The following is an 11,166-nucleotide window of genomic DNA, read 5'->3' on the forward strand; positions in this document are numbered from 1 at the left end:
GCAGCCAAGAGGGGAACAGAAGGACATAACGCTCGAATTGGTACGAGCTAACCTCACTTTGGCAAGGACTGGTAATTTCAGGCAACTCCCGCTTCTTTGTTTTGGTGGAGCTCGGTTTACCCATCTCCACAACTCCTCCAAATTTTCACTACAATAATCGCCAGCTTCTTGTGAGGAACTCCCAGAGTTAGCCTGTTCGGCTCAACTCCGAACACGAGTTGGAGGAGTTGGGCTACCGAAAAGGCCCTTACTTAAACGCCATGCTCTGAGCTTTCATTTCTGCCATTCGGAGCCCATCACCTTTCGGTTGGAGCATCCTTTTCTCCAGGCTTTCATTTCTGCCATTCAGAGCGTCCTTTCGGTTGGGCTTTCTTGTGGCTAGCCTTTCATTTCTGCCATTCGGAGCCCGACACCTTTTGGTCTTTCCATGCTTTGTCTACTTAAACGCCACACTCTGGGCTTTCTTTTCTGCCATTCTGAGCCCGTCACCTTTCCGTTGGGCCTTCGTTGTCTCTAGGCTTTCATTTCTTCCAATCGAGGCCGTCAACTTTCGGTTGGGCTTTCGTTGTGTCTGGGCTTTCATTTCTGCCATTCCGAGCCCGCCACCTTTCGGTTGGGCCTTCGTTTTTCTTCGGGCATTCTTAGCTCGACCTCACTAGGATGCCACAGTCGGCCGTGTTACCAGCGCCTCGCTGTTGTCACGCTCTTCCCCACAGAAAAGATTGGTGTGACGCAAAAAACGTATATGTTTCGACTAAATATTCCAAGAAACATCTTAGACATGTTGCGGCCCGACACTGGAGGTCCTATATATTGACACTGGGTAGACAAGCAAGAGGATGCGTAGAGGCCGATGGCTAGCGCGGGCGTCTTGCGGCTTGCTCATCGAAGCCATGTGTGTTGCCTTGCTTACTGAAGCCATGCATGTTGTCAAGGTACTCGAAGCCTAGGGAAATCATCGAAGATGTTGATCCTATAATCCTTGGCCTTCTCGACCAACCATTCATGGTTTTCGATCTGGTTGGAAGGGTTTCGTATTGTGGTTTCCAAGTTTGACTGGTTTGTCGGGTTGTGCGTCTAGACATATGGGCTAGGTTTGGGGCGCCTACTGGGCATTTGGAGGAGAAATGGCTACGCCCTTGGAGACGTCCTTAGGGCATATAGTTCTAGATCATATTTTTTCATCAAAAATTTCTACGTAACAAAAGTATTTACCATCATGTTTATTGAAAGTGATACTATAATAGAGTAAATTCAAAATTGTTATAAAGTATTGAACAATTTTTTTCCAACAAAAGTTTTCTAAAATATAGTCCCCCCTCTATAAAAAAACGATCATATATGTTAATAAAGTTCACATTTATGACAAATAAAACATTTATGCTACTTTTTTTAGTTGAAAAAATGTCCTATTTGTAGATTTGTTTTCTCCCGAGATACATCACACGGTTCACAAAAATGATCATGCATGTCAACTAGAAGTGTCATCTATTTCTATGTTTATATTGATTGAAATATCCTATATGTATTTTTTTCTTAAGATTTATACTACTTCATTGTATACAATTTATTTATGTATATCAAATAAAATATTCACTGTATTATAAGAATTATTTCATCATACAAAAAACATTCCATGTAAACCTTTTATTCGTCTCAAGGGAATAAAAATCTGCTATTGATAACAAATTATCCAGTAGTGAAAAAAATTCTGATATTTTAAGTAGTGCCAAAGACATAGATAAAAAATTTATACCCCCTCCGATCCATATTACCTGTCGCAGTATTAGTACAACTGTGTACTAAAGCAGCGACAAGTAATATGGATCAGAGGGAGTTTATATTGAATTGTCCATGAAATTTGCTTAAAATGTTCATTGTGCTTGTAAAAATTATCTCGTCTGCTAAAAAAGTATTTCATATGAATGAGAGAATTATTCCATAATACCCTTTTTTGTCTTCATATATACTCCCTTCTTCCTCCACATCTTCTATCTCCACACTCGTAGCCTCCTCCCCACCATCGGGGCCCCCATTTCCTTGAACCCTAGTAGCTTTGTAGGTGACCGACGTTGGTCGAGACATGGTATTGGTTATCATTTTAGGACATGCCCTTTAGCATTGGAGTGGGTGTGTTTGAGTTGCAGTGGTGTTTGCTACTCATCAACCTATGCGGGAGCTTGCTTGTTTCAATAAAGCTGAGGCACACAGTGTTCGTGCTCTCAAAAGAAAAAGATTGGTTTTCTCCTGAGATACATCTCATAGTTCACAAAAATTATCATGCGTGTCAAATAAAAAGTGTTATCTATTTCTATTTTTTAGATTAATAGAAATATCCAATATGTATTTTTTTTCTTAAGATTTATACCATTGCATTGTATACAATCTATTTATGTATATTAAATAAAATATTCACTATAATTACAATAATTATTTCATCACACAAAAACATTCCATATATACATTTATTTGTCACAAACTAATAAAAATCTGCTATTGAGAACAAAGTATCTGTTAGTGAAAAAAGTATGCATTTTAAAGTAGTGCCAAAGACGTAGATAATTTTTACTTTAATAAATAGTATATATTTCATTGTTCATGAAATTTGTCTAAAATGTTCACTGTGCGTGTAAAAATTATTCGTCGGATAATTTATATTCCATATAAATGAGCAAATTATTCCATAAAACCTGTTTTTCTTCGTCAGGTTAATAAAATGTCACTGCCGAGAACAAAAAAAAAACATGAAAAAGGAAGAATTGTAATTCTGAAAAGGGAATAAAAACGGATGACAAACAAACCGAAACTAATCTGGATACGAACATCTTAGGCAGGCCAGGCCTATATTGACACTCACTACGACGACGGGCCAGATCAAAACTCCTCCGGTCCATGCAGCCCATATTGACTGACTACTAGGTCACTCACTACGACGGACCAGAGCAATTGCAATCCACCGGAAATATCTCTGTCGCCGCCGGCGCCGGTCGCCGCCGCTGCGCCATGCTCCGGCTCCGAGAGTGCGTCGTTTCCCGCCTCCTCTCTCCTTCCTCCACCTGTGCCGTCTCCCCTCTGCTTCGCCTCCTCTCAGCATCCGCATCGGCACCCCCCATTTCCCCGAACCCAAGTAGCTTCGCCGTGGAGGAGTACCTCGTCCACACCTGCGGCCTCACCCGGCCCCAAGCCCTCAAGGCCTCCACCAAGCTCTTCCACCTCAAGTCCCCCGCCAACCCCGACGCCGTCCTCGCCTTCCTCGCCGGCCTCGGCCTCTCCGGCGCCGACGTCTCCGCGGTCGTCGCCAAGGACCCGCAACTCCTATGCGCCAAAGTGGACAAAACCCTGGCTCCGGTGGTCGATGGGCTCACCGACCTCGGCCTGTCGCGTTCTGACATCGCCCGCCTTGTCTCGCTCGCCCACGCCTATTTCCGCTGTAGATCCATAGTCTCCAGGCTGCAGTACTACCTGCTCCTCTTGGGCTCCTTCCACAACTTCCTCCGGCTGCTCAAGCACTCACCCCGCCTTCTGTCGTGGGACCTCGACAAGGTTGTCAAGCCCAATGCTGTGTTTCTTAGGGAGTGCGGGCTAGGTGATTGTCATATTGCCAAGCTGTGTATCCCTGTGCCGAGGATGCTCGCCACCAACCCGGAGCGCGTCCGGGCAATGGTGGCATGTGCTGAAAGATTGGGTGTACCTCGTGGCACTGGAATGTTCAGGCAAGCGCTACGGGCTGTCGCGTTTCTCAACGAGGAGAAGATTGCCACCAAAGTGAACTACTTGAAGAGTACGTTCAGGTGGTCTGATGCCGAAGTGAGCATTGCTGTGCGCAAGTATCCGATTCTGCTGGAGAAGTCAAAGGAATCTCTGAACCGCAGGTCCGAGTTCCTGTTCTCTAAGGTGGGGGTGGAACCCGTGTACATTGCTCATCGACCGGAAATACTTTCTTATAGCATGGAGGGCCGACTCAGACCCCGGTACTATGTTATCAAGTTTCTCAAGCAAAATGGACTGCTAGATCGTGACTTGAGCTTATATTCTGCGGTCAAGATGACTGAGAAGGTATTTGTGGAGAAGCTCATATGCCCTCACAAGGAAGCCGCGCCACACCTCGCTGAAGACTATGCAACAGCTTGCAAAGGGGAGATGCCAACTAATTTCAGATTCACATGAACAAAAAAGGGCTATGGAAGTTGGTTACAGTGTATGGCGCAACAAAGTTATCACCCTGCGTGTAAGCTGTTACTTCCTGTTTCGGTGTTCTTTGCCTAAGATGATGTTGGTTGTTTTCTTTAGTATGTCTGTTGCTAAATGCTAACTCCCTATGAAACTGATAATTTGTTTCCTGAACCCCTATTTGTTGATGTTGTCATTCCTTAGAGAACGTCTCTGTAAATGAGAAGTTCATGGATATATTTGTGTTTTCGACTTCCATTGAAGAGTAATGCGGTGTCGTTTTCCACCAAAATGTACCAGTATGATCTGCTTCCATGCCAAAATTCATTTATCATGCATGTTCATTTACATTTCCTTGTCTTTTAGGTTCCACTGTATGTCAATTAGTACTAAGATTGTTTTATATTTAGGTTAGACTTAGAGACACCGAGACCTTCTAGTGGTTGCCCATTCTATAACTTAAAGAGTGGCAAATTGTTGTGATTTGTGATGTATATGTGTTCTGTCTGTGTTTAATGAGCAACAGGGGTAACAATCCCTGCTGCTGTTACCATGCCATTATATACAAACATTTTTCCTGTTTGAACACATGGAAGATCACAGCCATTTAGTTCTGAAAAAGAAGAGAAAATTGCAGCAACTACTTGTATTGTCTAAAAGCTGCAAACTGCAGCTGATGACCGACAAGATGAGAAATAGTATATATTCAGTGAACACAGAATATATACCTAGGTGATGAATAGTACATATTCAGATAAGATGGGTATCAGTACGAAAAAAATCACCCTGCTGTTAAGATTCATAAACTTTTCTTTAAAGAGTTTTACTTGAGCAAAATTAATGGTTAAGATAGCTTGATACTGTCTTTGAGACACTTATTTTGGGACGGAGGGAGTAACTTTCGCGGAGATTAGAATTATGTTTATGCAGAAGTTACAGCTAACTGTCTCAAGTAAAAGAAAGACAAATTAGTAAATTAGTCTGATGTAAATTTCTGCTGCACTGAAGCATAATATTGTGATTCTGAATTATCACATTAAGCATGAGTATATTTTTGTGACTTTGAAATGATGGACGCTGCAAGTGGTTTGAGGTTTCTAATGATCAGTTAAGACTATTAAACATTAATTTTTGTCTGAAGAAGTGGGTGTTTCAATTGATGCATCAGGTCAAAATTGTATATGTGATTTAGGTTAACATTGCAATGACCACTTTTCTTGGAACACAAAACTAAGTTATTATTATATACTAGCCCCCCATGATTCTGTTGTATATAAATTCAGTTTTGTGTTCTGGCTACACATTTGTTTAGGTGCAGACCTGTCCCTCTGCCTGGTGCTATTAGGCGTGCCCTTTCAGAAACTAGCATTGTGTTGTGGCACAGCTGTTTATGTTTATATAGTTTATACATTCCAGCTACAAAGATTTAAGTATCTACATGTTGCAAAAGAAGAGAGTATCCACATCCAGTAGTATCTAACATTTAAATTCAGTTCTTTCTCCACACTGATTCACATCCAATATTCAGCTTGTTTCTTGCAGCTAGTTCTGCTTTAGTTATCAACCCCATCCCTTGGAAAAAAGAAGGTAGCACCGAAGATTGCAGTTAATACAAAACTAAGTCACTTATTTTGGGACGGAGGGAGTATGAAATAAAAAAAAGGAAAATATGATAGAATGTTGCAAAAAAAAGAGAGCGATTGCATGCTCCCTCAGCAGAAGCAGCAAAGCTCGGGGCATTCTAGGCATCATCATCTTGCACATTGGCACTGATGTTTTCCGTGCCAGAAGCAGTTGATCCAAGGTGGATGATGCAGCCCAGGAGCAAGTGGTGAAGAACATTCCTTGAGCGGCCCTATGCTACCTGGTCGGGCCTTCTTATGACAATTTTTTTTATTGGATCTGGAACTTGATTGCTTCTCCTTGCGCAGTAGTAGAGCATAACATGGTTTCTAATGTTCAGTTCTACCTACTGTACCGCCTACTGAAATGAAGTGATGCCTAGTTAAGACGCGCTGTCCTGAATTTGTTTTAGGACAGCGGCTGCTGTCGTTACCTAACCCCAAAAGGACAGACGCACTGTTCTTAACTTTTAGGACACCAACTGTTGTTTGTATCTGTGAGTGGCTCATAATCAGTTAACCATGTCTCCGGCCGGCCAGGACTCTGTTCGATCAATGTATTTGTTTGGCCTGGAGTGCTCCTGATGTCGATCGCCCTTAATGGATGCTCGTCGAATTTTGTACTTGCTCCAGTTGATTAGCATTTTTTACTACACATAAAATTCGATGGATGCACCAGGTGTTGCTGTTACGTGTTTGGTTTTAGTGCTTCGCCAAGACACTTGCTGAACTTGCTGATGAGATGCAAGGGTTGCGGTCATGTCAGGTAGTCTTGTACCGCCTACTGAAATGTAATTCCTAAGATGCACTTGTTGAATTTTTAATCAGGACAATGGTCCCGCTCCCGTGTCGCTCCGCAGGGCGACCCCAACCCTAGCCGCCAGATCCACCTCCACCACCACTCTGCCGCCGCCGCCGGTGACCGGCGCCGGCGGCGGCGAAGGCCGGCTCCAGAAACCGGGCGGCGACCTCTCCCACTTCAATCCAAGCCACCACCGCAAGATCCATCGGGGCTCGGTCCAGGCAACCTGTCGTCTTTCGATCCACCGGGCCACCGCAAGATCCATCGGGGCTCGGTCCAGGCAACCTGTCGTCTTTCGATCCACCGGGGCGCCGCCGCCCAGGCCTCACCCGTCCGCTGCTTCCCCGCCGGCCCCTGTCACCATGCACGAAGCACCCATGCCAACCCCTGCCTCACCGTCTGGTACTCCCCTCCGCATCCACCATCGCCGGATCGAGGCGCCCCCCCACATCGCCGGCGCCAAAGGAGGCCGTCGGGCCGGTCCCGCGGCGGACGGCGGCGGCAAGACCATGCTCTGCTCTTCGCCCGCGACATCAGCCTCCTCCCAAGATCCAAAATCCGCCTCCCAAATCTTCCTTCCCGGAGCCGCCAGTGCCCGCCGGCCGGCGCGTGCTGGCCCTCCGTCGGTGGCTGCTGCTCACACAGCTCGTCGCCGTCGATGGGGGGTTGCTCCCGTGCTGCTCGTCAGATCCGGCCGACGCTGCCCTTTTCGTCGCGGATATGCTCGTCTGGGGGTGCCCCTTTCTCAGGCTGTCAGATTGAATCCTCTATGTCCGGTCAGTCGGAGTTTGGGTGTGGTGGTGGTGGAGGGTGTGAGGAGGCATGGAGAAATCCGTGCCGGCGGTCCCCGGCTGCCAGCGGCGACGCCTGCGGGCGCCACGTCCCACCATGGTGGCGCTGTTCTGCCTCCTCCTCCTTCTCGTTGGACTTGGGGATGGGGAGAAATCTCTGCCGGTTCGTCCGGCCACGACTGCGGCGGCGCACTCACGCCGCTCCTCCATGTTGATGGCGCGGTCTGCATCCCCTTCATGTTCGTATGGTGAATTCCTTTGCCCTCTGTTTGACCTCTCGAGTTTGCTTCAATTCTCTCATCGCCTCCCATCCACCTCGTACCACATTCGACTTCGCCTCTTCGCCGAGCCCTTCGCTGCCTTTCATCCGCCCTTGCCCATCGTCTGGTGTATCGTCCATGTTGCTGTGCATGCTCAAGACCCTTCCATGGATGCCATTGTGTTGCGGCGAGCTTCATGCTCTTGGTGTTGTCTTGGTTCATCTTTGCTCAACGACGATGCAAGATGCCTCCCCAACTTGCTAATCGTTCCGAATTCCTGTGGCGGAGCTCCCGGTCAAGGTTCATGTCCAGCTGTGGCACTCGTTGATTGTGGATGCTCCTGTGTTGCGCCGTGGGGCTTGGTACGCAAGCCGGTGCGGTGCGTTAGGTTGCTTGCAAAGTCTTGGTATTGTGATCCCTCGATGGCACCCCACATCTACTTGTGTCTCTCATGGTGATGGTCCTTCGGTCTACTAGCTAGGTCGTGACATGTCCCGGGTGTCTTTACTTTTTTCTTTCTTTCTCATCTTCTGTAACTGTGTTACCTGTACGGTTTTCGGCCCGGTTTTCCTCATAAACGGGGTCAACTTGTTTAGGTTTTTGATCCGGTTTCCCTTATAAACTGGATCAGCCAAAGCTTAAGGGGTGATTCTTGGCTTTGCCAGCTTTTTGAGTAATATATTCAGGTGGGGAATCTCTCCCCCCCGTTGACCGTTCAAAAACAATATTTGCCGGGGTCGAACTTCACACTGATAGACAAACTGTTCAGAGTTATGATATCAGCTGTTATTTATATATCTTTTGAGTGGCTAATTTGAAACTGAAATCGAGATTGTTATCTGCTCATAAGCTGCAGGTACTAATTGCCATCTTTATCTCCGTTTGACATGATGAACTCTTTCCGACTTCGCATTAGTTGAGTTGGGAGCTATGTACCAGGTATGTCTACCATGCGTTTATGATTGACATTTTGAATGAGACGATGGTTAATCTTTAGCTTGAGAAAAAAAACACTCATTTAGAAAAACATCCAATGATTGTTATGGCATTTAATTATTTGTAAATTAAATTTTAAGTGGAAACTAAGAAATTGCATGATAGTAATCCCTAGAAATCTCATTATGCAAACTCTATGAAATTATGGCTCTTCTAACAAATTTAAGAATTTCATTATATACTAATTCCGGGATTTTGTAGTGAAAGCATTCAGTGATTTTCATGATGTTGCACATATTCAAATTTTCTGCGGAAAGCTAATAATCCACTATTCCAATTCCGAGAAATTTAATTATACCAATTCCTACAAATTATGAATCTTCTCGGAAAAAGAATTTGATGATACTAAATTGGGAAATTTTAATCTGCATACAAACGAGAATGTTTTAGGATATACAAATTCACATTACTCCCACCGTTTTGAATACAAGGCCACTTCATATTCTTAGGTCTTACTTTGATCATTAATTTTACCAATAAAATGGGAGTTATATGCCGTAAAAAGTATGCATTGGATGCACATGTCAAAGAATCTCTATTTGAGGATCTGCTAGCTCTATCTCGGTGCCACCACATCATTTCTAGTCAATTTAAAAGTTCATCCATACAGTAGCTGCGGGCTCGGACGCGGACATTTGGCCCTTCGGTCCACACCCACCCCCTTGAAATCTGCATTTTCAATATTATATTGTCACCGGTGTACAAGATAAAAAGCAGTAAATCACTTTTTTTTTTTGGCCCCACGAATCTGCTGAATCACATGCGAGCAAGTCTGAGATGTTTTAAAGTAATTCACATCATATATAATTAGATAGTGGGACAAACTATTGAGTAATAGAAAATTACCACGCCCAACATGAGAAGGAGAGATGCCTTCACTTTGTAGTTTGTACTAACAAAGATGAAAGAGACCCCGCAACCAACTGCACGGCTTCATGTATTTATGCCTAGCTTGCTCCTTGGTATCTGCTCATCAGACATCCACTTGCACTTGCTCCTACAACCGGTTTGTAATAGGCACAAGATGGCCCATGTAGCAAAGAAAAAACTCGAGCGTGGCTGCCTCGCTGACACGCTGCCGGCGACAAACGGTGCCGACAACCTCGCCGAGCTCATCCCGTCGCTGCCCGTCGAGAAGCGGTTACTGCTGCCGCCCGCCGGCTCGCAGAGGCGACAGTACCGTGGGTATTGGTTCCCGGAGTGGCACCTGTCGGCCCTGGCGGCTGTCCGTGACCACTTCGAGCCCAAGCCAACGGACATCTTCCTGGTGAGCTGCCCCAAGTCCGGTACCACCTGGCTTAAATCACTGGCCTTCGCCACCGTGCATCGTGATGTCCACCCGCCGTCCAGCCGCGAGCACCCTCTCTTGCACAAAAACCCGCATGGCTGCGTCGAATTCATCGACGCAATCTATCGGCAACCGGTCGACGTTGCACGGGGCATCGTCGAGGCGTGCCCTTCCCCGCGCATCTTCGGCACCCACTTCCCTTTGTCCTTGCTGCCGGAGCGTATCAGCGGCGATGGCAGCGGGTGCCGGATTGTCTACATCTGCCGGGACCCCAAGGACGTGGTCGTCTCATGGTGGTGGTTCATGCGCACCTATGTCCCAAACCCCGAGCAGGTTCGGTTCGAGGAGGTCTTTGACTTGTTCTGCGAGGGCCGCACAGGCGCGGGCCCTTATTGGCGCCACGCCCTCGAGCATTGGGAGGAGAGCCGGAGAAGGCCCGGCAAGGTGTTGTTCCTCAGGTATGAGGAGATGCTGCGAGACCCGCATGGCAACCTTAGGAGGCTGGCGGAGTTTTTGGGGTGCCCCTTCTCTGAGGCGGAGGAGAAAGCCGGTGTCATGGACGCCATCTTGGAGCTCTGCAGCCTGGACAAGCTAAAGAAGCTGGAGGTGAACCAGAGCGGCAACAAGATTAAGAACGGACTCGTGATGAACCATTCCTTCTTCAGGAAAGGGGTGTCCGGTGACTGGATCAACCACATGACGCCGGAGATGGCGGCAAGGCTCGATGCAATCGTCCAACAGGAGCTGCAAGGCACCGGATTTGGCTTTGGCATCCCCACGCCACAGTAATCAATCAATCATGTATTTCTACACCATATCTGCAGCTGGTCGCCCTGGAGGAAATGTGAAGGCATTCTATACCGTCATGAGGCATATCCAATGTGCCTCAGCTCGGGGGTTTTATTTTTCCTTTTTGTATATAAGCCGATTCATCGGTATCAATGCTTGGCTTGCTTGGCATTGTTGTTAAATAATCAATAATATATGTATCAGTGTGTGCATGTTGGCATTACAAAAGAGCATCCACATCCAGTAGTATCTGACATATAAATTCAGTTCTTTCTCCACACTGATCCACATTCAGTAATCAGCTTGTTTCTTACAGTCAGTTTTTCTTTATTTATATTCTATTGCAGTTAATAAACTGAACATGTATCTTCAGTTCATTCTATTTACTTTATTCTTTTATCAAGACTATTACAGAAAAAATTTGACCATGCTCCCTCAGCATAATGTG

General features: G+C 46.0%; 2 protein-coding genes across 2 annotated transcripts; both read left to right on the forward strand.

Annotated features, from left to right (window-relative positions):
* The first annotated feature begins 2,897 nt into the window (after positions 1-2,897).
* LOC109765012 (transcription termination factor MTERF8, chloroplastic-like) lies at positions 2,898-4,462 on the forward strand. Its single transcript, XM_020323806.4, has one exon. The coding sequence runs from the start codon at positions 3,004-3,006 to the stop codon at positions 4,165-4,167; it is 1,164 nt and encodes a 387-aa protein (XP_020179395.1). The 5' UTR covers positions 2,898-3,003; the 3' UTR covers positions 4,168-4,462.
* Positions 4,463-9,594: 5,132 nt separating this feature from the next.
* Positions 9,595-10,991, forward strand: LOC109765011 (cytosolic sulfotransferase 13). The gene has a single exon (XM_020323804.4). It carries the CDS (start codon positions 9,666-9,668, stop codon positions 10,716-10,718), a length of 1,053 nt encoding a protein of 350 aa, XP_020179393.3. The 5' UTR covers positions 9,595-9,665; the 3' UTR covers positions 10,719-10,991.
* Positions 10,992-11,166: the final 175 nt, after the last annotated feature.

The sequence above is a fragment of the Aegilops tauschii genome, chromosome 6 (genome assembly GCF_002575655.3).
Source record: "Aegilops tauschii subsp. strangulata cultivar AL8/78 chromosome 6, Aet v6.0, whole genome shotgun sequence".
NCBI classification, from domain to species: Eukaryota; Viridiplantae; Streptophyta; class Magnoliopsida; order Poales; family Poaceae; genus Aegilops; species Aegilops tauschii.